General features: G+C 41.2%; 1 protein-coding gene and 1 long non-coding RNA gene across 18 annotated transcripts in view; one reads left to right on the top strand and one right to left on the bottom strand.

The window, feature by feature from the left end:
* Nucleotides 1-26694, bottom strand: part of ccser1 (coiled-coil serine-rich protein 1) — a 1096421-nt gene that overhangs the window by 516455 nt on the left and 553272 nt on the right. The window contains exons 8-9 of one of the 17 annotated variants that reach the window (XM_069925716.1): nucleotides 9312-9407; nucleotides 4781-5526 (exon numbers count right to left, since the gene is read on the bottom strand). The exons of 14 other annotated variants lie outside the window; for them this stretch is intronic. In XM_069925716.1, the coding sequence (XP_069781817.1) occupies nucleotides 5511-5526; nucleotides 9312-9407 (112 nt within the window). In that variant the 3' untranslated portion in view covers nucleotides 4781-5510. Of the gene's footprint in view, nucleotides 1-4780; nucleotides 5527-8828; nucleotides 9408-12536; nucleotides 12649-26694 lie in introns of those variants that run through there. 2 more of the 17 variants (XM_069925717.1, XM_069925713.1) reach the window with 2 other exon arrangements.
* On the top strand, nucleotides 54-25058 carry LOC138757799 (uncharacterized). Its single transcript, XR_011353901.1, has 3 exons — nucleotides 54-133; nucleotides 21213-21301; nucleotides 24762-25058. It is a non-coding gene; the product is annotated as an uncharacterized lncRNA (long non-coding RNA).

The following is a 26694-nucleotide window of genomic DNA, read 5'->3' on the forward strand; positions in this document are numbered from 1 at the left end:
TTCCAAATAGAGGATATGACCATTGTCACTTAAAGTAACACAAGGACAGGCGATGGGAGACAGCGAGCTGTGCACATTCATTGAGAACATGAACAAATAATTAAAGCTGCCTGAACCACAGGGTTCCATATAAGTAAGTTGTCTAAAAAATTATGCAGTAAATGCATGTGTAGATTAAAAGGCTCTGCTTTGAAGATTAGCCCAGAAGAAATGGAAGTAAAGATGTTATTGTATCTCAATGGTCACAATGGCAAAGAATAGGACCATACAACAATACCCTCAGAAAAGACACCTTGAAAATTCAATTGATGGGTTGTGTTACAAGATCAAACCAGCAACCACAAAGAAGGCATATCACACAGGGGTAAAGATGAACAATTACTTTATTAACAAAAATTCACCTTCAAATTTTAATTCAAACCCCCCCCCCCCCCTTTATAACAATGCCCACTGGATACTATGCAAATCTCTATAACAGTGTAAAACTAATAAATTCTCCAGGCTAAATATAACTTAAGTAAAGTCTAAGTTATATTTCCAACCAGCCCACAGAAAAACTTAGACACTAGACACACAAGACTCACAAAACTTTGATCTCAACCGAAGCAAAGATCATAAACAAAATTCAATTTGTTTGGTAAATTGAAGCCAAAAGATCTTAGAGAGAGAGCACAAAATTCAAAGTTGTCTTCTTGTGTTACTTGCAGAGAGAGGAACAATGGCTTGGTCCGGATCCTTCTGGCTGCCTTTGGAATGTTCATCCATTTTTGAAATCCCAACATTCTAAACTATCTTCCAGAGAATGACTCATGTTTTGGGCCTACTTTCACTCCACAGCATCACCCAGTGGTGGTTTATCATCCAAGTCCAGAAATTTCTAGATCATTTTCTGCACATGCTCAGTCCATCTCCCACTCTCTCAGCAGTCCACGTTCACCTGGGCTCTCTAAGGCAAACTGTCAGCACAAAACCACACAACACATAGGCCAATACACAATGCAGAACTCTGTAACAATTGAAAGCACCATGCAACAGAAAAATGATAGAAATATACAGCAGGTCGAGCAGCATCTATGGGAAAGAAACAATGTTGTTGTTTCAGATCAAAGACCCTCCAGCAGATTGAGCAATACCTCTTGTGTCCAGACCTGTTGACTGTTTCTAGCATTTTCTCTTTATTCGCTAGATTTCCAGCAATTGCAGATTCTTTGATTTATGAACACATCACAAACCAATGAGAAATTGAACAGTTGAATTGGTCTAGTTCAAAGAGCCAGCAGCAGGGAAAATTGTTTGAGACACATTTTAAAAACTAAAAACAGAGTTATGTCCATGCAGGTAAGGAAGAGCCTCTCTGTGAAACACAAAAGTTTGGCCTCAGGAAGGTCTATCATGTGAGAATGAAATTAACTGCAGAAGTTCAGGCAGACATACAAACATAGAATGGGAATATTCAATGACTCACAGCAGGGATTACATCTTTGGAAATGGATGCAAGAAATATGGAGGGTTCAAGAAATGTGAAGGAGAGAAATATTAAATTGATCATTGAAGTTGGGTTTCATAGGGAGGCAAAACAAAGAGCTTATCGTTGCACTTTGGGAAGGGAAAACCAGAAATATACGATCCAGCGATCATCAGAGGTGGAGAGGGTGAGCAGATTTAAGTTCTTGATATTCACGATCTTGGAAGATCTTTCCTGGCACAACACGCTAATGGCATCATGAAGGAAGCACATCAGCGCCTCTACTTCCTCAGGAGTTTGCAGAGATTTGGTATGACTCCAGAAAACCTGGCAAATATCTACAGTTGTGGTAAGTGTGCTAACCAGCTGCATCACAGACTGGTATGGGGGCACCAATGCCCCGAGCGTAAAGCCCTCCAAAAAGGTAGTGAACACAGCTCAAGACATTACAGGCAAAGCTCTCCCCACTATCGAGAACATCTAAAAGGAACGTTGGAGAGCAGCAGCAATCATCAATGATACACACCATTTAGTACATGTTCTGTTCTCGCTGCTGCCATCAGGAAAGAGGTATAGGTGCCACAAGACTCGTACCCCCAGTTTTAAGAACAACTGCTACCCCTCCACACTCCTCAACAACAATTTCAATCAGGGATTTATGTAAGGACTCTTACTTTTGCACTTTATTGATTTGTTTTTCTCTGTTTTGCACAGTCGGTTTGTTTACATTTGTTATCTGTTTACAGTTTATTTATTCATATGTGTACATTGTGTACATTATTTTGTTACACAATCAATAAATGATAATTCTGCCTTGCCTGCAGGAAAGATAATCTCAGGGATGTATTTGATGTCATGTATGTACTCTGACAATAAATCTGAAATAAAATAAATAAACTTCATAGGCTAAAATGTAAGCCTGGGAATTATAGGCCTGTGAGTCTGACGTCTGTGGTGGGCAAGTTGATGGAAAGTGTTCTGAGGGATGGTATTTACAAATATTTGGAGGTACAGGGATTGATAGGGAGTAATCAGCATGTTTTTGTCAGGGGTAGATCATGCTTGACAAACCTGATTGAGTTTTTCGAGGGGGTTACAAAAAAAGTTGATGAAGGGAAACCTGTGGATGTTGTCTATTTAGATTTTAATAAAGCTTTTGACAAAGTTCCTCACAGGAGGTTAGGAAAAAAGGTGGAGGCATTAGGTATAAATAAGGAGGTAGTGAAATGGATTCAGCAATGGTTGGATGGGAGGTGTCAGAGAGTAATGGTAGAACATTGTTTGTCCAATTGGAGGCCGGTGACTAGTGGAGTTCCTCAGAGATCAGTCCTGGGTCCACTATTGTTTGTTATATATATTAACGATCTGGAAGTAGGGGTGGAGAATTGGATAAGCAAGTTTGCGGATGATACAAAGATTGGTGGTGTTGTGGACAGTGAGGTAGATTACTGTAGATTAAAAGGTGATTTAGGAAGGCTGGAGGTGTGGGCTGAGAAATGGCTGATGGAATTTAACACAGATAAGTGTGAGGTGTTACATTTTGGAAAGGCAAATCTAAATAGGTCACATGCATTAAATGGTAGGCTATTGAGATGTACAGAGCAACAAAGGGATTTAGGAGTTATGGTAAATAGTATCCGCCGCCTCTCCTTCGCACAAAGATAAGCGTATACAGAGCCGTTGTCATACCCACACTCCTGTTCGGCTCCGAATCATGGGACCTCTACCGGCATCACCTACGGCTCCTAGAACGCTCCATCAATGTCTCCGCTCCATCCTCAACATTCATTGGAGCGACTTCATCCCAAACATCAAAGTACTCGAGATGGCAGAGGCCGACAGCATCGAATCCACGCTGTTGAAGATCCAACTGCGCTGGGTAGGTCATGTCTCCAGAATGGAGGACCATCGCCTCCCCAAGATTGTGTTATATGGCGAGCTCTCCACTGGTCATCGTGTCAGAGGTGCACCAAAGAAGAGGTACAAGGACTGCCTAAAGAAATCTCTTGGTGCCTGCCACATTGACCACTGCCAGTGGGCTGATATCGCCTCAAACCATGCATCTTGGCGCCTCACAGTTCGGCGGGCAGCAACCTCCTTTTGAAGAAGACCGCAGAGCCCAACTCACTGACAAAAGACAAAGGAGGAAAAACCCAACACCCAACCCCAACCAACCAATTTTCCCCTGCAACCGCTGCAACCGTGTCTGCCTGTCCCGCATCGGACTTGTCAGCCACAAACGAGCCTGCAGCTGACGTGGACATTTTACCCCTCCATAAATCTTCATCCGCAAAGCCAAGCCAAAGAAGAAGAAATAGTATCCTCAAGGCTGATACTCAGATAGATGGTGTGGTGAAGAAGGCATTTGGAATGTTGGCCTTCATAAATCAGAGTATTGAATTCAAGAGTAGGGAGGTTATGATGAAATTGTACAAGGCATTGGTGAGGCCAAATTTGGAGTACTGTGTACAGTTTTGGTCACCAAATTATAGGAAGGATATAAACAAAATAGAGAGAGTGCAGAGAAGGTTCACGAGAATGTTGACAGGATTTCAAGGTTTGAGTTACAGGGAAAGGTTGTGCAGACTAGGGTTTTTTCTCTGGAGCGTAGAAGATTGAGGGGGGGACTTGATAGAGGTGTTTAAGATTTTAAAAGGGACAGACAGAGTAAATGTGGATAGGCTTTTTCAATTAAGAGTGGGGGAGATTCAAACTAGAGGGCATGGTTTAAGACTTAATAGGGAAAATTATAAGGGGAACATGAGGGGAAATTTCTTTATCCCAAGGGTGGTAGGGATGTGGAATGAGCTTCCGGCAGATGTAGTTGAGGTAGGATCGTTGGTTACATTTAAGGAAAGACTGGATAGTTACATGGAGAGGAGAGGACTGGAGGGGTATGGACCGGGTGCTGGTCAGTGGGACTTGGAGGGTGGGGATTTGTTACGGCATGGACTAGTAGGGCCGAACTGGCCTGTTCTGTGCTGTAAGTGGTTATATGGTTATATGGTTAAAAGGCTATACAGCCATACTGTTCTGCAATGCTCTATGTTTGATGAAATGCATGTCAAAGACATCCATGCAGTATCGGTCACTTTCAATTTAAATATTTTTATCTTCCCACAATAGTAGCTTCCCGAATTGGTCTTTATGTAGGGATCAACAGCATGACTGTTCACAGTACGCAGTTCTTATGTCAACAAAGTGTCTTTGTTTGTTCACTGAAATTACCAGCAATCATCCAGTATCTTTGAGAGTGAATAGAGTACCGAGACACACCTTGTGTTCAGATGAACATAATCGCTAATATGCACTACAGCTTAGATGAACAATATATCTTGCTTTCCTTTACATCACAATTCCTCTATTCACAATATAGAGATGTGTAAAATGATGAGCTGTCATAATCTAGACAGCTGAATCTCTGTCTCAGAACGCTGTGAATAAAGAATGAAACCATGGCAGATGTAGCTACAGTATTTAAATATTACTTCCACCACTGAGGTAGAGATAGGAGTGCATCACTGGGACAAATTATCCATGGCCCAGAAAATGCTCACAGGCAATTCCACAAGGCTGGCACAGATTATGAATCTGCCCCTTAGCCCCTTGGCTAATGGGTTGCATTACAGGAACCAATAACCCAGCATCACATTTTCAGTGTTGTTACTGTGTCTGATTTCCTAATGGATACAGTAAACGTACAAAATCCTTCTTGGGCTTGACAGTGTAGGTGAAATTAGCAATACCCCAAGATGGAGCAATCAGAACTAGTGGTTACAGTCTAAAATCAAGGGATCTGACATTCATGACTGAGGTGATAAAAATGCTCTTCACACGAGGTAGTGACTGAAATTTTCTATCCAAGCGATCTCCAGAGACTCAGTTGCTGAGTGTGTTCAAACCACAGATCAACAGATTTCTGTAAATGTTGAAGGAATCCTGATGGAAGCTGCATGTTGACCTGGTCTCACTTTAATGAATTTTGAAGATACACCACTCTCTTACAGAAGAAGTTTCTCCTCATCTCTATATAAGTGTGGTGCTTTTATGGAGCTGGGAACCTGCAGCAAATCAAATCAATGTTGCATCTTGACATTAGTACTTATGTATATGAAAATAAACTTGAATAAGTGAGGAGACTCAAGGGGTGAAATGGTCTCAACTTTAGAGGCATTTCTTTCAGAATTTGGACCTTAACAAACGTAGAAGCCAATAAACTTCAGAAGATGTGTACGAACTGGAGAATTACTGCATCGAGCAAGCTTTGAAAGAGTTGGAGTGAAACACGAAAGTCTGCAGTTGCTGTGATTATAGTAAAAACACAAGAATGCTGGAGGAACTCAGCCGGTTACGCAGCATCCAGAGGTGGTGAATTACATGTAACCAGTCTTTTAGCCTGAGCCCTTCTTTAAGGTATGAGCAAAAAGCAGGCAGGTGCCTGAATAAAAAGGGCAGGGAGGAAAGGGCAGGCAGAGGAGCACAGGCCAACAGGCAATTTGCCATAATTGGACATGGATAGGGCAGGAGAGGAGAGGTGAGAAATTAGCGGGTGAGGGGTGGATCTGTGAACGCAGAGCTGGAGGAAAGGAGACAAAGGGAAGAGAAAAACAAGGCCCTTTCATGCAAAGAAAAGCCTGACTGTAAAGGCAGAGTTTCTCTATCCTTAAGTCAGGAGACTTATCTACTTGAATGCGCCGTGGCTGGCTCCAAGGAACCGACTACAATCCCTCTGGGGAAGGATAATCGGTGGAGCGTAGTGCTCCACTGCACCACATGAATGTAACACCGCTGCAAGCAGCGGGTGAGGGGTGGGATGATGGCGCCGTCAGCCGGCAACCCATCTCCCCACTCACCCCTTTCTCTCCATGACCTCTCAAGGCAGGGGTGGTCGGCAGGAGCTGTCATGGCAGGGGCGCCGATGGGAGCTGTCGGCAGTGGGGGCCATCAGGTCAGGGGAAGTCAGCGGGGGAATCGGGGCAGGCGCAGTCAGGGAAGGGGCGGTCAGCGGGGGCTGTCAATGAGCGGCTAGTGCGGGCTGTGGCGGCCCCGCTGGCCACTTCGGCATCTCACCAGGCCGTTTTGGCCTTTGGGGCCATTCTCTGCGGCACAAAATTCGGCAGAGCAATGGCCATCTTCCCTACCCATAATCCCCCATGCAGCTGGAACTCTTCTGGGAAACAGAGCGGTTCCAGCTGCATGGGGGATTATGGTTAGGGAGGATGGCCATTGCTCTGCTGCCGATTTATGACGGGTGGCGCTGCGACACTAGTCATCCTGCTTCCATCGGCTCCGGAAGGCGCTATGAGGCGCCGCTCAACATGAATGCAGTGCAGGAGCAGCCTTTTAGGGCTGCTCCATGAAAGGAAAGTGTTATATTTTCCCTCCACTCTTGTAGCCAGCCTCCAAGTGGAGCCCTGGCATGAACGGGCCTACATATCGAAAAAGAGAGAGAGAGAAAGACAGAGCCAGAGGAAATGAGACATATGGATAGGGGTTGGAGAGATGGGGGAGTGGAGCTAACAGAAACCAGAGAAGTCAATGTTAATGGCATCTGGTTGTCAGGTGCCCAGATGGAATATGAGGTATTGTTTCTCCAAATTGTGGGTCATCCCTTTTTGCAGTGCATGAGATCATGGACAGACATGCCAGCATGAGAATGGGGCGGGGTATCAAAATAGGTTGCCACTGGGAGATCTCCGCAATTGCAGCAGACAAAGCGAAAGCGCTCAAAGAAATAATCTCCCAGTCTGCATCCACTCTTCCCTATGCAAAGGGCCACAATGGGAGCTCCAGATGCAACAGGTGATCCCTGCAGATTCACGAGTGAAGTGTTGCTTCACTTGGAATGATTGTTTAGGCCCCCAAATGGTGGTGAAGAAGGAGGTGTGGGCACAGTCACAGAGTTAAGTACCAAATGGGGGATTGGTGAGAGGGAGTCATAAATGGAGCAAACCCTGCAGAAGGTGGAGAGGGAGGGGGAAGGGAACTTGTGTCTGGTGGTGGAAGCACAGATTAAGTGACATAAATGGTAGAGGATAATATGTTGGAATGTGTTTGGGCTTGGAGTAGAGTGGGGTTGTGAATTCAGACTATCTCTGCATAAAATAGTGGTGAGTGAAAACCTTGGTGCTGTCTGTGTGGAATGTGCAGTTCCTTCCTGTGAACTTGTGGGCTCCTCCTTGCTGAACCACTTCCCTCCCGCAAGCTGATGTGTAGGTTACTTGACCACTGTGAATTGCCTCTAGTGCAGGTGAAAGGCTGGATCTAAGGGAGTTGAGGGCAATGTGGGGACAATTAAAATTAACCCATTCCAGATTATTGCAAATGGATGCTGTGGCTGGCATGGACCCAGTATGCCAAAGGGCTTGTTTTCATCTTACATGGAACAAACTACTCAATTGTCCATATCCTCTTGCGAGAAGCTGTGGATCGTGGAATATAACAGCACAGCGCTGGAATACTTTGGCATGTCTGTGCCAAAGATGATGCCTAACTTGAACAAAAACTCTCCTACTTACACCAAATTTATGTCTGTCTATTCACAGGGCATATTCATGTGTCTATCTAGAAGCCACTTAAGTGCTATATTGTCTTTGCTTCTGGCAGCCAATTCCAGGCACTGTGCAAAAGACATGCCTTACATATCTCCTTTAAACTATTCCCCACCCACCCCCACCCCCGCAAGACTTTAAATGCATGTCATCTAGTGTGTAACTTTTTTTTTATCCTGAGAAAATGATTCTAATGTCTACTCTATTAATCCCACTTATAATCTTATAAACTTCTGCCAGGTCATCCATCTGCTTCCAACACACCAGAGAAAACAATCCCAATTTTTCCAATCTCTCCCCATAACTCACACCCTCTAAACCAGGCATCATCCTGCTAAATCTCTTCTGTGCCCTTTCCAAAGCCTCCACATTTTCTGAAACCACAAATGTACACTGTATCCCAAGTGTGGCCAAATTAAAATTTTATAGTCTAACCAGAGTTTTGTTCAGCTGCAGATGAGAGATCTGTCAAGAAAGCTCATCAGAAATAATGTTTGATCAGAGGGATCTTGCCACAGCAAATTTGCAAACTGTTTGCATTAGGAACAAAGTTCAGACCAGGTTTTACTGCCAGTAACCTTTGAGGATAAAATTATGCACATCTAAATACAAACTTCTGATTACTTATGCCCCACAGTCCCATAAGCAAAATGCCACTTGGTACTCCACTGAGATATTTATACTCCATGACAGTACAAGACCTAACAATCTTTCCTGAGGCATTTTCAAATGTAAAAAAACAATTTCTAAGAGTCACACAGGCAGCTTGTAACCTTTAATGGAAAACTGCAAAACTCAACTCTGAATTAACTTAAAATTAAAGGAGCTTCCTCCAACAACTCCACATGCAAAGGTTACATAATGACCCTGAAATTCACCCACAGTGAAAAGATTTCTTATTGAGCCAGTCTTGAGGTCAGCAAATGTAAATAGCCAATGGGTCAATTATATGTTAGGGAGGAAGGATAAATGGGAACTAAGAGTTATTAGAAGTTTCCAACAATGCACATAAGATTGACAGAGTGCAGAGAAAACTTTTGAGGACATTGGCAGTACTTGCAGAACTGAGTTTTGGGGAAAGGGTAAATAGGTTAGGATGTTTTTCCCTGGAATGTTGGAGAATGAGGGGAGATTTGATGGAGGAGCACAAAATTAGGAGGGGTAGAGCTAGAGGAAGTGCAAGCTGGGTTTTTTTCTACTGAGGTGAGGAAAGATAAACACTGGAGGAAATGGGTTCAGGGTGAATGGTGAAGTATTTAAAGGGAATATTAGGGGGAGCTTCTTCACTCACATACTTTGGATATTCTCCTCTATTACTTTCAGGATTATTTACATTTGCTGAAGCCCATCTTTCCGGTATTATTGAAAACAATACTGTATATGCAGTAAATCTGAAATACAAACAGAAAATGTTAGAAACAGCAGGTCAGACAGTATCTGGGGAAAGTGAAATGACACGAATGTTTAAGGAAAAATGAAATATATTAGAAGTGAGAGGGAGCCTTTCTTTTCACAGAGAGAAGAGAGATTCTTATTTTCAGTTCTGGTGAAGGGACTGGTTCTCTTTCCTCTGACACGTTGGGTGTTTACAACATTATCTGTTTATGCTACATGTAGGTTTTATTTTGCCATGTAATAGGTAATACTTTTCCAAAAATATTTGCATATTTACTAAGTGCTAAACTTAGAGAGTAATTTTCTTTTGAGGCAATTTTTCTATTTCTTCACAAAGTAGGCTCCTTAGGGCATTGAATCTAGTCTGTTCCCAGAACAAATCCATCAGTCCCAGTTTTTTTTTCTTTGTAACCTATTCTCTCTCATATGCCCATTAACCATTTCCACTTTTCCTGCTTCCTTCAAACACTGGGGATGACTTATTGTGGCTGATTAACCCTACCAATTCACATGAAAGAAGAATGTCAGTGAAAACACATGTAGCCAAAGGGAGATCATGCAAACTCCACATTGGCAGTACCAGAGGACAGAATCAAAACCAGGTCATTGGAGCATTGAGACAGCAGCACCACCTGCAGTAAAACAAAGCCACTTGTGCAATGAAAAGGTTAACGCTGCACTCACAAATAGACTTATGGAGAAAATATTGCCTGCATAAATTCACCAATTCTTTCAGTGTCTTGTAGGCTTGAAGTAGATCCAAAGACCTCTCCATATTGCAATACAGGAAATGGAACAGCCAATTTTGCATAGCAAGCTTCCATCAAAAAGCAGCAGTGGAATTATCAGATACGGATGACCCCCATGTTACGGTTTAGTTGCATTCCTAGAAAATTTTCTGTTACATGATTTTATGTAACTAAAGCCAAACTGTGTCATCAATCTGTCAAGAAGCATTACATTCTTTTATGTAAATGTCTCCAATCACCTGTCCTGATCCAACCATACTGACGATCAAGTAAGAACACCAATGCCTCCACTGAGGAAAGTTGACGTGTCACCTGCGTTCCTCAACAGCTTTTACAGTTGTGACAGGATGCACCACCGCATAGTAAGGAAACTTTTCTGCCCAAGACCATGAGAAACTGCAGAAGATTGTGAACATGGTCAGGCCATCACACACACCACCCTCCCCAACATGGATTCCACCTCCACCTCAGAAAAGCAGCCAACATATTAAAGGACTCTTCACACTCTTCTTGTTCTTCCTCTCATTAGGAAGCTTCCCGTGTGTGAAATCACTCATCACCAGTTTCAAGGACATTTTCCTGCTGCCATCAGACCTTTGACCGATTCACACCTCAGTAAAACAATATTCCCCTCACTCCATTCCAACTAATGCCTCTGTAAATCCACACTGTAGTATTTTATTTGCTGTATTTGTGTGTGGTTGACTTCCTCGACAGAACACAGAACATACTTTTAACTGTACCTCTGCAGATGTAACAATGCACAAATTTGAAATGCACGTTGGAAAATAGGTTGTTGATTTATTTATCTATTTTTCGCATAAAATCGCAGAGTGCATTTTATTCTGCATCTCAAACTTTTCAGTCATGATTTGTGAATTTTGTAAAGGTGAAGTTACATGGGAGTCATGTGGAGTCTGGTTTAGCACAGTGTGTTGAAGGATCAATATTAATTAACACATATTGAACACACAGTCATGGAGAAAGTGATTCAGTGCTTGAAGTAGTAGCAATAGATAATCTCTCAGAGCTCTTGAAATGACTTTAAGATGAAGCTCTACAATAGAAAAAGATAATGGGGGGCCTTTAGTTGATGGCAAAACGGCATGAAATTCCATGAAAAAGCCTCTTCAATTGCTTGACCACCCATCTTTCATTCTGAATATGGCGTGTTAAGGGCAACCAGTGGCAAATACTCCTGACACCAGCAAACAAAGAATAATTGCCCTTCCAGCTTGTCTTTAAGTGAAACCCCTCTGTCCCCTGAAATGATTAATACCACCCAGTATGGACAACAACAGGATATGCCTTCAGTGTACCTCATATGTATCTTATAGGATTTGTGAATTAGCGCACAGATCTGCAAATCCTGCCTGTCACAAACAAATGCAATCAGTGTGAGTGGATCGAAATGTGTGTGTGTGTGTGTGTGTGTGTGTGTGTGTGTGTGTGTGTGTGTGTGTGTGTGTGTGTGTGTGTGTGTGTGTGCGCGCGCATATATCTATATAAATATATACATATATATGCATAGATACGTAGTATTTGCTGAGAGCTGCCATTTGGTGACAAATGTTTCATAACCAAGAGGCAAGACAGATTTTGGAGGTAAAAAATATCAATAGTGGTCAGTACTGGTATGGAGGAGAATAGAGAAGTGTGTCAAACAACAACTTCAAGATAATGATAAAAACAAACAATTGCAATATCATGTCAGTCTGGCTCAGGACTATTCTACACCTTGATTTATGCCATCACAAAAGAAATGGCAAATAAAGCCAAATACCCAGAGTGTAGTTTAAGTTGATGAAAGCTTTACTTTTGTATTTTAAACTCTAAAGACAGGGCTTATTTATTGTGGAAAAATCAATGTGCAGCAATTGCATTAAGTGTGAAAAAAGAGCTTGAGTTTGTAAGTTTGGAACTCTCCACGTGAGGAATCGTTGATTGATGAAATAAGCAAAAAGGATTTTGTTGAAAACCCTACAGGAACGTGTTGAAGACTGGCACTACTAAATTGAATTGCCCATGTTCAAATAGCTTTATAGTGTACATTAAACCTGAGAAAGTATTGATTAAAAATTCAAGGAAATAGCATTAGGAAGCTATTTCAAGCAAGCACTTCTTTACCAGAGGAGGCATGACACAATCAGGCTGAATTTCACCAAGTATGTTTCATTTATTCATAATTTTTCTTGAAAATGGGGGAGTTAAAAATCATAAACATTGTTGGGTCTAGAGAGGTATTAAAGCCAAATCAGATATAGCGGTGGACAGTGGGGTGGGGGTGGGGGGTCGGGATGAACAACCAGAATGTGCTTTTTTAGCAACAATCCAAAGGTTTCATTCCTGCCATGAGAAAGGTGATTCCAGACTTACTTAATTTCTACTCTGCAGCTGTCATGATGAAATAATCCAGGCTAATGGTTCTTGACCTCCTTTACACCCGCAGATCAACATAAGTGTTGGGAGACGCAGGTCACAACAGATGCTGGAATATGGAGATAAAAAACAAGCCACAAGAGGAGTTCAGTGGGTCGAGCAGCATCAGAGGGAGAACAAGAATGGTCAATGTTTTATGTCGGACCTTTCAACCAAACAGCTAAAAAAATTATTTGCTAGAGATTGGTGAAAAGGTAGAGGTCAAGGAGCTGGAGTTGGATGAAATCCGGATCATTTGGGAAGCTGAGGATGTGATAGACAAGAGTGAGAGGGACACAATCACACCTAGCAGGCAGGAGGAAGATAGCTGAGTATCAGTCAGGAGAGGGAAAGGGGACAGGCAAGCAGGAGCAATCCACAGAAAGCTGCTGGACTGGATAACATTCCCGGCAGAGTGCTCGGGGGATGAGCGACTCAGCTGGAAGATGTTCTCACCGACATTTTCAACATCTCCCTGAGAAGCGCCATGGTCCCAGCATACTTCAAAGTCGTCACCATTGTCCCTGTGCCAAAGAAGTCGTTTGTGTCCTGGCTCAATGACTACCCTGTCGCACTCAAGTCTACCATCATGAAGTGCGTTGAGAGGCTCATCACGGGGCACACAAAGCTCCTGATGCCCCCATCACTGGACCCCTACAGTTCACATATAGATCTAACCGCTCTACTGACGATGACATCGCCACCACCCTCCTTCTAGCCCTCACCCACCTGGAACATGAGGACACACACATTCGAATGCTGTTTATTGACTTCATTTTGGCATTCAACACAATCATACCTCAGTACCTGATAGGGAAGTTGAGCCTGTTGGGCCTAAACACCTCACTCTGCAATTGGATTCTGGACTTCCTGTCAGGGAGACCTCAGACAGTCTGGATCAGAAACGGTGCTTCCATGACCATCTCTCTGAGCATGGGGACCCCCCAGGCTGTGTGCTTAGTCCACTGCTTTTCACTCTGCTGATTCATGACTGTGCAGCAAAACACAGCTTGAATCACATCATCAATTTCGCTATGACACGACTGTGGTGGGCCTGATCAGTAAGAATGACAAAGCAGTGTACGGAGATGAGGTACAGTCACTAACAGACTGGTGCAGAGCCAATAACCTCTATCTGAATATTTAAAAAGAGATGGCTGTCAACTTCAGGAGAATCTGGGGGGCATTTTCCACTGAAGATTGAAGGCTCTACCACTGAGATCTTCAAGAGTATCAAGTTCCTTGGTGTGGCCTTGGTGGAGAATATCATTGGTCCCTTAACACCAGCTTCATAGCCAAGAAAGCCCAGCACTGCTTCTGCTTCCTGCAAAGGATGTCGAAAGGTCATCTCCCACCCTCCATCCTCACTACATTCTACAGAAGATGAATTAAGAGCATTCTAAGCAATTGCATCACCACCTAGTTTGGAAGCTGTACCACCTCAGACCAAAAAACCCTGCAGAGGATAGTGAAGTCAATAGAAAATATCACTGGGGGCTCTCTTCCTACCATGACGGACATCTACAACACATGATGCATGTAAAAAGCAATAAACATTGTAAAAGACTCCACACCCCTCATATAAACTTTTCTCCCTTCTTTCACCTGGTAGGAAGTACCGTACCATTCGGGTCCTTATTTCCAGATTGAGCAATAGTTTTTTTTTCTCCCAATCAATCGGGCTCCTGTATTCCAAGATCATATGTGTATAGTGCATTGTAGATGTTTATTGTTTACGCCTTAATTTTTTAACTTCCATTTTATATTTATGTTAATCTGCTCCATGGTCCTGGAGAAATACTATCTCGTCTTTATTGTGTAATGCATGGTATGAACAACAAATAAATGTTATGACTTAAATTGAGTGTAAGGTACTCCAGTGGCCATTCCCCTCAATGAGACATATAACGGTTTGGATATTGTTGAGTGGGACAACTACCAGGGACCAGCCATGACAATCTGCACTCTGGCACAGAATCTGGGCCAGTAACTAAGAAAAGGAGGGAGTAGAAAAAATGAGCTGTAGTGATGAGGAAATTCCATAGTTATGGGGACAGATAGAGGATCTGTAGAGAAGATTGAGAATCTCAGATTGCCTCCCAGGGACCAGGGTCCAGGATATTTCAGATCAGGTTCATGGCATTCTTAAGAGGAAGGGTGTGCAACCAGATGCTGTGGTCCATGTTGGAAACAACATGGGTAGGAAGGATGATAAGGTCCTGCACAGAGAATTCAGGGAATTAGTGGTGAAAATGAAAGGTCGGACCTCCAGAGTTGTGACCTTAGGATTGATACTCAACCCACGTGTTAATGAGGTTAGACATAGGAGGATAATGCAGCTTAACGTGGCTAATGAGATGGTGCAGGAGGGAAGGCTTCAGATTTCTGGATTATTCGGCTCTCTTCAAGGGAAGGTGGGACCTGTACCAGAAGGACAGTTTGCATCTGAACTGGAGGAGGACCAATAGCCTTGTGGGAAGTTTTGCAACTGTTGCTCTGGGGGAATTAAAATTGATTTGCATTGGGATTGGAACCAAAGTGCCAGAGCTGATAGTGAAGTGGAAAACAAGAAGATGATGTTAAAAATACACATAAAGGTAGAAATCAAAGGGTTGTGCATGATGGAAATAATGTTTTCAGGTGCATCTAGTTCATTTCAGGGAGTATTGTAGGAAAGGCAGATGACCTGAGAGTGTGGATGGGCATGCGGAATTATGTCATCAGTGGCCATTAGTGAAACCTGGTTGCAGGAGGGGCAGGGTTTGCTTTTTGCTTTACAATTGGGAAATTACATTTGTCAGATTTATTGGAGCGCTTTGAGAATGTGGATCGAGTGAAATTGAAAGGCATTTAACAAGATGCCACATAAAAGCTTACTATTTAAGGCAAGAGCTAATGGAATAAGGGTAGTATCTACTGGCATAAAACATCCCCTGTCTCTCTCTATCCTTATCCCCATGTCTCCAGCTCTGCATTCACAGATCCCATCCCCGATCAATTCTCGGCTTTGCTCTCCTGCTCTCTCTATTTATGCCTACCAATGTCTCTTGTCTGTTGGCCTGAGCTCCTCCTCCCCCCTCCATTTTATTTGTATGCCTGCTTGCTTATGGCTTGACAAAGGGATCACACCCAAAACATTAGTTATAATCTTTGCTTCCTCTGACATTGAAAGGAGATTGTACGTTCTCCTCACAACAGAAAACAAAGTCAGGATAAAAGGTCATTTTGTTGCTAAGCACCACTGACTTCAGCATCACTGGGATGAGTCCTAGGGCCTCAACTATTTAGACTTTCATGTAAATGAATTAGCTGAAAGGACCAAAGTAACGTTGTGGTCTAATTTACTGATGAATCAAAGATAGGTGTAAAGCAAGGTCTGAAGATATTAACCGTCTGCATATTATCATGAAAAGGTTAAGTGAAAAGGCAATTTGGCAGATATGTAATGAGGGAAAATGTGAGCTAATCTAATTTGGCAAATAAAAGACAACGTTGTTTAAGTGGAGAGAATCTACATAACGCTTCTTCCAGGGGGATCTATCTCAAACACAAAATGCACAAAATTAGCATGGAGGTATAGCGAGACATTAATAAGGCAAGTTAAATATTGTACTTCGTTGTAAGTGGGGAATGAATTATAAAAGTATGGAAATCCTGTAATGAGTGTTCATGGCATTGGAGGGAACGCAGCTGGAGCACTGTGTGCAGTTTGGTACACCTCATTTTTTTTTAAAAAAAGCAATAATACTGAAAAGTCAGTAATTCAGATAATATTCATCAGGTTCAAGATTCAAAAGCTTTTTATTGTCTTGTAAAAACACACAAAATTTAGAGGTGAGATGGTTAGCACAACTCTATTACAGTGCCAGAGACTCAGGTTTGAATTTGACTTTGTAAGGAGTTTGTACATTCTCCCCACGTCTACATGGGTTTCCTCCAGGTGCTCTGGTTTCCTCCCATCCTTCAAAATGTACGGGGCATGTAAGTTGATTGGGGTATTTGGGAGACCTGTAACCATGCTGCATGTCTAAATTTCAATTAAATTAAATTTGCCAACTTTTGCCTGCTGTCAAGGCACATTAAGTCATGCCTCCAACAACAAGAGAAAGTGAACCGCCCCCCCACCCCCCCTCCCCCACCACACACAATGCTCCGGTAACCTTTGTTGCTGCACAGTCTCTCATTTATACTCTATTGGTGAACCAGAGCTCCTAGTTCTGAACCTCTGATATGATCAAGAAGCTCTTAGCAGCCAAGGGATTGTTTTATGATGCAGTCTGACAGGTTGAGCCTATAATCATTGAAGTTTAGATGTGACTTAATTAAATGTGTACACTTAAAAGGGGGTTAACAAATATGATGCTTTCATGTCCTGTTTGAATATGGAAAATGTTTGTTATTTAATTAATAATTCAGATATAAGATTCCAGACATTATGGAGGTCATTTATGACTCATTATCTTACTTTATTGTTTCACTCCAATGTAATTAAATTGTCTGACTCGTATCTTTTCCACGTTCTTTATATTTTTTTCAACTTCATTTTTCTTTTAATACTAATCTTATATAGCATCTGGCAATGCGGTTAGGTAAAGGGTTTGAGTTTTTCCCCTTTATTATTTTCTTTTCTTTTTTGTTTTATTGGAGTTTTTTTTTAAAAAGCAATATTTATCTAATTTATAATATGAATTATGCATATGATTTACAATTCAGTTTTGTTAGTGTTATATTGTGGTGGTACAGCACTGGCTTACTACAGAGGGCAACCTCTGTACCTGCAGGAGTGTAAGGGGACAAGACCACACCTTCAGTCAGCCTGAAGGGATCAAGCCCCACCCAGCCGGGTGTCAATCACCCTCCGGGATACAAGCCTACGCTGGCATCCGAGGCCTCACTCAGAGTTGCTGCAGTCACAGCCAGCCTGACTCTGTGGACGACTTTGTGGATTAAAGCCTTTACCTTGTGTGTGTCTGATTCTGGCTAATAGCGCACCACATATATGGAATGTCTTATTTAGCTTGTGTAATTGTACATATTTTTTCAATTGTACCCTTTTTTGTTTGTTCAAGTTCTTTATTAAAAGCAATAAAATAATTTTATAAAGAAAGACAAGTCAGATGCTTTGAGCAGTTTTACATCACAGGGGCAGGAGGACAGTTTAGAGAGAAAACTCAAAAAAAAGGGTAGCCCATTCGAGAAGATGAGAAGGTATTGATTCTCACATGGGAAATTCTCTATCCCAGAAGACAGTGGAGACAAAATGCTCAGAACCCTTCAAAGCTGAGAGAGATTTTGGGGAATTAGTGGGAAAGTAGCCAAGTGTATGCACATTAGATTTGAGATCTAAGCTTAAACTTTGAAGAACCCATCAGTCCAATTCTCCTCACCTTTTCCTTGCAGCCTTGTCTGCCCTTGACCTTATCCATTGTCAAGGTGAGGCCAAATGTAAAATTGAGCAACAATGCATCATATCCCTCCTGAACAGCCTTAAAGCTGATGTTTTTTTTTTCTAGTTTTAGGTCACCCCCATCTCTATCAGGTTCCACTGTTTCTATCTCTTCTTTACTTACTCCTTACCTTCTTTCCCCCTCAAAATATGTAGCATGACCCTTTCTTGCTTTAGTCCCAACCCAAGAGATTGACTGACCATTTCTCCCCACGAATACTGCCTGGACTGCTGAGTTCCTCCAGCAGCTTAAGGTGTTGAACACTGTACCCTTGCTCCTATTTCTTTTGGGGTTTTTTTATTTCCTAAATTGACAGTCACGTCTGTTATAAGGATTCTTCTTCTTGTTAGTTTTCTTGAAGACACCCAGTAGTTAGAAGAATGTCACTATAAATATTGCAGACTGCAGGAATCTGGAGGAAAGAAAAAGTTACTGGAGGATTTTAGGAGGACAGGCAAAATCTGTGGAGAGACAAGGAGAGTCGATGTTTTGGATCATCAAGACCCTTCAGTAACCCCTTCATTCCTGCAATGAAATTAGTGAACATCATCTGAACTACTATTTCATCAGTCTTGATAAGATGTCTTAACCCGAATTGTCCACTCTGCATTTCCCTCCACAGATACTGCCTGGCCTGCTGAGTTCCACAGCAAATCTATTTTTTGCTTCCTCAATATAAATACCCAGCTTTCTTTTCAACAGTTTGCTGCAGTCAGCCCACACTATTTGGGAGGCATTGATTTGCTCCATCAGTAAATGTTGACACTAGAACCAATTCAGGAACAGCTGCTACCACTCAATCATCGGACTGCTGAACAAGACTCATTCAGATACTTAGTAAAGATTCTTAATTTGCTCACTTTTTAATCCTGAATATGTCTCTTTTGTATTTGCACACTCAGTTTGTTTACATTTTGTTCTCCTTGAGTACAGTTTACAATCATTGCTCATTAGAAAATCTGCCTGGCCCACAGAAAATTAAATCTCAGGTTATATTTCATGTCGTGTACGGACTCTGACAATAACTTTGAACTTTGAAACTAAACCATTTCTGTTTATGGCAGACAGAACCATTTGACTATTGATCTCAGGGAGATACCACTTCCCATTAAACTTTTATACACAACTTCTGTTTTCTTTCCATCTAGTTTGTTTTTCGTTCATGTCCATGTTTCCCAAACTTTTTTTTTAAATTGAAACAGATTTTAACCTTGGAGGAACCATAACAAGGAAGAAACATGTCATATAACAGTGTGTCATGTTTCCTATAATTTGCTTTTTGGGTCTTGTGACTCTGAAGTTGGACATGGACCACGGCCACGCACCCTATAAAAACAGTACGCTTAAAAAGAATAACATGCATTTATATTGCACTTATTGTGATCTCTTGATCCTTCAAAATAGTTCACAGCCAAATAAATATTTTGAAGCATAATTATTGTTGGAAACAATGATAGACAATTTGCAGAGAAAAGTCTCACAAACAAGAATGTAATAGTAACTAGAATCTGTCTTCAATGTTGTTGTTTTAGGGGAAAAAATATATTATTCAACTCTTCAACTTGTCCTTGAAAAATTCCATGCAATTTTTGGCAGAGAGCCATTCTTCTGAGGAAGACTCTTAGATTCAAAGGATGATCTGCTTCCACTCCCTTTCTATGGGCTTTAGTGAGGTTAGTGCAGATACTTCTACTGAAGTGATAGGAGGTGTCTGATGATATGGGCTATTGGGTGACTTGTGAGGTGGTGTTAGCTTTCCTTATGTACCCAAGGCTCTGTGTGCTTCAGGTATGATCTCAAGATTCTCAAAACCATCCTGATTGCTCTAAATCTACACTGTGGACATGGGCCAGTGATTCGCAGGAGTCAGATGGACTGCTGCATTTCGTTGAGCAGACTTTGTGAACATCTCCGAATCTTTTCCTCAGTCTATCTGGCAATCTTGTCTCAGATTTGACATCACTCTCCATTTTACTTCAGGCATACAAACAATGGGGCCATCATCGTACACATCTCAAATATGAACACACAAAAAAGAGTCAATAGCCAATAAAAATATCAGAAAGGAGGAAGAAATTGAATAGTGGATGGAAGAGTGAAGCATAATGAAACAGGATAAGGACAATGAATGGAAAGAAGAAAGGAAATAAGAGAGAAAAATGGAAAAGTAGAAGAAATTAGGAAAAAAATACAAAAAATGGTAAAGTGATTAATTAATTCAGAGTTCCTTGTCATGTACATAAGTACAAATACAGATGTAATGAATGTCTTGCTTATTGCAGTTTTCTGGGTACATAAAACATGCTGGCAATAATTTGAGTATAATTAACACACAAGATACCATGACAAAAAAAAGAAATACAAAAACACAAATAAATGAATAGTAACAGCGGCAAATAGTGGAAAGGATATGATGTTCTTTGAGTGCAGACAGATATTTGGTAGTCTTGAAGTCCTGTTATGGTTAGAGTAGTCCAATCCAAGTACATAGATCTGTGGGAAAATAACTCTTTTTGAACCTAGATAAGTTGGACTTCAGGCTTCTGCACCTTCTGTCTGCATGTATCCCTGAGAAAAGAGTTTAGCTAGTGTGATGGAAGTCTTTTCTTATGGTGGCTGCCTTCTTGACACATAACGTTACATGGATGTCTTCAGTGGATGGCCTTGGCTAGATTTGCTACTTTTTGCAGCCTTCTGCATTCCTGGGGAGGATTTGAGTTTCCACTTGCAAACGTTTGATAGAGTATTCGACGACAAGGTGGATGTGCTCAAACTCCTTAGAAAGTGGAGGCAATGGTGTGACTTCATGGTTGCTTTGATGTACTGGTCCAGAAAAGGTCCTCTGATAGGATAATGTAGCTGAAGAGATATCAGGGAGGAGAGAGGTGCAGCTTTGCCCAGACTTAATAAGTTGGCAGGTGGGAGAAGCTATTCGTAATTTGTTGCAAGTCTTTTCAAAATACTCTTTGACATGCGGTGGAATTAATAATAATTTTCATCTCTATAACTAAAATGGTTTTGCTCCACAACAATATACAATGAAAGGAAATTGGTTTTAGGTGGATGACAACTTTTTAAAAAATCTTTATGTATCCATCAGAGTTTTAATAACTAATAAAATTTTGACTTTTTTTTGATTGTCATTAACATGAACTAATTCATCTTAAATTCCTTCCTTTCTTTGCAGAATAACATGAGTGAGAAGCAAATTTATCCAATTTGAGCAAAGCACTGGGCTCTTGATGAAATGGTGTTACTTCCAGGTGCGAAATGAAAGTGAGTGAAATTTGTGGTTTTTTTTTCCATTCTGTTCAAACTGCAATAACCTGCAAATCACATTACTGACTGAATAGGTTCCTCATGGCTCCAAATCAAGTTTGATGCTTCAATCAATTAGTCTTGCAGCTCACATGCCTTGCTACTAGGGTACAATGACATTTGAGAACAATTTAATTTCTGTAAGATTATTTCGATAAACACATAGACAAATCCTGCAGCCCCAAATAAGTCAAAGGTTTGGCAGTGCAGAGCCCAACAATGGTACACTGGCAATATGAAAGGGATCTGCAATATTGTTCAGAGAGGGAGTTGTTCATCATAATTCTGAATCATTTTATGCAATGGGAAAACATAAAATGATTTCAGAGCAATATTTTGAATATTATTCTATCAGAATGGAGTGCAACTTAACTTTTAATTCCAAACTCACACCTATTCCGCAGCAATTCATGATTCCACTGTTCAATATCAATTTCAACTTTATTATATAATCAGATGGTTCCTCTGCACCAATGATGCACAAACATACACACACAATACACAGCACATAAAAGTCACATATAAAGATATATATGCAAATATAAGGACCAAAAATATTTATATTTACTTTAAATTTATACAGTAAAACATCTGGTATCCAGAATCTATGAGGATTGGTAGATGCTAGGTAAGTGGATTTTCCGGTTGCTTGGGACTCACTCATACAACACCTAATTAATACACCTGCATTAATAATAAACAGTTTAAAAAACAAAAGACAAAAATATTATTCTGTACTTCACGTGCATGAATATATAAACTTTAAAGCATTTTAGTTAATTGTCAGTCACATTTAGCTGTCGCTCTATCCACAGGTTCCTCCCACCCCCCCGGAGCCACCCGAAAGAAGAACATCATTATAGATAATTAACCCCCTCCACCCACCGTTTATTGAAAAAAAGTCTCTGTTCAGGTGCCTCTTACTGAGCAGGGGTAAGGAAACATTTTAAGAGAGTCACTCCAATGGCAAACAGCATCAACTAGCTCTTCATGCTGGGCGATGCTATTGCTGTTTCACTCAACTTTATTAAAACAGTTGCTACAAGCAAAGCATAACCAAAATACTCTGCTGTTTGAATATTTGCTCCCATCTTTACCAAAGGTTTATGTGCTATTTCAATTAACATTTACTTTTATAATTTGAACCTTATGTATATTTCACATTTTATTCTTATTTATTTTAATTATTTTTATTTATTTTCCTCAAATTTTTGCTAATTGTTTGAATTCCAAACACCAGGAGTTTTACTGTATTATATACACACACACACATTTATATGCCGAACACTTTTGGAAGCAGAACTCCAGTTTCACTTTTGGGACATGGTCAAGCTTGAAGTTAATGAAGTTACTGGACAACAATAACTGCAATGCTCTGATTTGTAAACCATTCATCTAAATTCAAATCCCATCATTGACACTGGGAAATTTTAAATTCAAGTGAAAACTTCCACTTGTAACAATGAGAATTATGTATCAGATTGTTAATTTACTCATGCCCTAGGGACAGGAATCTACCATGCATATGTGAACATATGTGACTGACTCTTTACTGCCTTGTAAAATTTATCAGCTTAGACTTAGAGGAAGATTGGGGGTGTTTTATCACCACTGCATGCCATATAAATATGAGCAAGAAATGCTGGCCTTGCCACAGCATCATTATCACATAGACTTGAACTTCATGTTTATTATCATATGTCAGAAATGCAGTGATAGACACTGCTTTGTGGGTAGACCAGTAGACTTCTCATATGCAACATGTGAATCACAGTACAGCAGTACAGAGATTAGTCTGATAACAAGGGGAAAGAATCTGCCCTTGAATCCTGGTGCATAATTGCACACTCATGAAACTTCCACCTGAAGGGAAGGTGGTTGGTGGGGGGTGGGGTGCAGGTGAAGAGACTTTGGTTGAGGTGGAATGAGACTTTTACTATGTTGGATGTTTTCCTAAGGTAGCAGGAGTTATAGATGAAGTCGAAGATGGGAGGAGATTGCATGTGGTGGAAAAAGTTCGATACACACCCCTCTGTAGTTTCTTGCAATCTTAGGGGGAGCAGTATCCATACCAAACAGACAGGATCCTATCAATGATGCTGATGCATCACTGATGTGACTGCAGTGACAGCAGCATTGCCTCTGGTGTTGACCTGATAGGAGTGGAGTGCAGAGAATTCCAGCCCTCTTTTGCAGAGTTCTTATGCTGTCATTACAATGACAGCCTCATGCCGGTTAAAAACCACCAGGAGAATGGGGCTGGCAATGTTTCTTTAACATCTAGGAATCCTCAAAGGTTCACGTCCAAGATGGTGCTGCCCATGCATCCAGATTAGACTATCAGAACCCAGCTCCAGGGGATCAGCATAGGTGCATGGTAACACAGCAGGAAACAACCCCACCCCCAACGAGAAGGAGGAGCCTGTGAGAAGACCCAACAGGTTTGAAGGCCATAGCAGTGGACCAGCGGGGGCCAAACAACTTGGCTATGGGCTGCTGGAGACTTGCTCCTAGGAACTAGGTATCGTGTCCAGAATCCATGAGAGGGTCAGTGGTGACCTGAGCTCCCGATGGGTCTCGGACTCTGACAGATTTCTGATCGTATTGGGGTTTGGGAACCAGGGGTGAGGTGGGAGATGGACACTTGGAGCTTGGGTTCACCACTAGACCAGAGAGGTGACAGTGTGACCATGGACATTACAGGAGTTCGGGAGGTGGTGGCATTGGAGAAAGTGGTGGGACTTATGGACACTCCATGTCTCTGAAGAGACTCTCTTTTGCTTCTCTTTCTTTTCTTGGTGGGGGCACTGGACTAGTGGCACCTTTGTGTGTGCCTTTTTGGGGCAAAAAAAAAGAAATTTTTTTTGTCTTTGCAGACATGATGATGGAGGAACCTTGAACCCTAATCACATTCTGCCCAAAGTGGCTGGATTTCCATGGCACTTCTCATCCTTAGAGCACATGGAAAGTGCTTTAAGATACTTTCTGAAATGTAGTCACTTTTACTGTAAAATAAAAACAGAAATTGCAAAGAAACTACAAAAAAAAAGATTCACAAGCATGGTAATAGAACTGAGAGACTGCAGGAACTGGGTCAGCTTGTACATGTTCAGGGTATTTTACTTCCACTCATCTTGATCAGATATCTTTTGATATTGGCCAATGCTGCCCTGGGCAAAAGATGCTGTTTGTGCACCTGATCTGTGCTCTGATAGTCTTTTAACTCACCTCCTGATGCTCCAACACTATCTATTCCAAACACTGCTCATGATCTTCTCCTGAACTTTTCCTCTGCCATACTAAATATTATCCTTAATAAAATGGAAATTTATAAGAATCAAAGATATTTTTTTCCTAATTAGATCCCTGTACTGTATTATTAATTCCTAACTTTCTCAATTCTACCTTTATTTCCCAGTACTGCTGTCTGGAACTGATGAACACTTCATGAATTAGACATTACCTTCCTCTGTTAAATTTGGATGATATCTTCTCACCCCACTGAGTATGGTCGAGTGCACATTCACCTCTTATCTATGGCCTTGATGTAGGCAGTCCCATATACAGGCCGATGATTGAGTGTGAAACGGAGGAAATTACAGAACCATCAGAGAATGAGATGTTTAACTGAGATCCTTCTTCAGATGTTTGGAAAAGAGCCTGTGGCATCTATTTTAATGAAGGTGTCCTTCAGGTCTTGGCCATGATTTGTATTCCAACATTTGTATGTCATTAAAACAGATTAATTGACTATTGCCACATTGTTCTTTGTAGTTTCATGTTCTATGTCCTCTGGCGGATGCATTTTCAACATTTCAACTTCAAAAGTTCTGGAGATAAAAATGTATGGAGCACCTTGAAAAAGGATGAACTAGTCTAAGCTTGACATTCACTCTTGTGATTGCATTATTGGTTGTTCAAATTCCAATTCAAATGCAATAAGACTCCTTAAATCAATAATTTTTGACTGTCAATTATGCAAATATCTCAACCATCTCTATTTATGTCAATGCTAGCACTTCTCAAGAATGCATACTCAATCCCTTATCATACTCCCTCAACACTCACAAGTGTGGACAAATATTGTTCCAACTTCATTTTCAAATTTGTTAATGACATCACAGTTGTGGGCCAGTTATCAAATGATGATGAGATAGAATACGGGAAGGAGATTAGAAGACTAGTGGCATGGAACCAAGATCTCTCTCACTCTCTCTCTCTCTCTCTCTCTCTCTCTCTATGTCCCTCATTAGAACAAAGGAGGTGATGAATGACTTCAAGAGAGGAAGTAGAGACCATACCACTGTCGACATCAATGGCACTGAAGTGGAAACAGAATATTACAGCACAATACAGTACAGGACCTCAATGTTGTGCTGACCTCTATGAACCTTCACAACAAACTGAAGCTTCCCTACTTCACATCCATAATGCTCTATTTTTCCTGCATACATGTGCCTGTATATTTTTCAGAAGTCCATATTGTACCAATCCTCCACCAACATCACTGGCAATGCATTCTAGGCATCCACTACTCCCGATGTAAAGAACATATACCTGAAGTCTCCCCTAAACTCTCCTCCAGGGAAAGAAAATGTGCTGGCTGTCCACCTAATCCTTTTATAATCTTGTAGACCTCTATTAATCACCACTCATCTTTCTTCACTCCAAAGTGAAAAGCCTGAAAAGAGGACACTGTTACAAATTCTTACAATAAACATCACCAATGAACCGGCCTGGACCAGTTAAGAAAGTGTACAAATATCTCTTCTTTCTGAGAAGACAGAGGTTCAGCAGATCCACTTTGTGTCCATCAACAACTTCTACAGGGGCACCATCAAAAGCATCACAGCATATAGTGTGAGAGCATATTTGGCACTATTCAAGTTTGGAAGAAGCTACAGAAGGTAGTGAATGCAGCTCAGAACATCACACATACTTCCCTCCCTTTCATGGCCATCACTGAAATCTCCCACTGTGTAGGAAAGGTAGTCAACAGACCCTGAAGGATCCATCAGACCCTGGACACCTGCTATTCTCCTATCAGTGAGAAGGCACACATCCACAGGCTGAATGAACAGTGCTCTCATGCTTTCCTTGCTTCATTGTTTCATCCAATACTCTGCGAACTATGCTCTTTACAATACTGAAGACAACCGAAGAAGAACCCTTTTCACTGGGTATTTCGAGACAAATAATCTTAAAATTAAAAAAAAACTTTTAGGAGCGTACTTAAGGAAACTATCTATGGCTGAGAATGGAAGACAATTAATGATGGGTCGATTGTTCATTTTAAATTTGACAATGATGGATTTTTAATTTATATATGCTGACTAATCTCATCAAATGAA

The sequence above is a fragment of the Narcine bancroftii genome, chromosome 3, assembly GCF_036971445.1.
Source record: "Narcine bancroftii isolate sNarBan1 chromosome 3, sNarBan1.hap1, whole genome shotgun sequence".
Taxonomy (NCBI): domain Eukaryota; kingdom Metazoa; phylum Chordata; class Chondrichthyes; order Torpediniformes; family Narcinidae; genus Narcine; species Narcine bancroftii.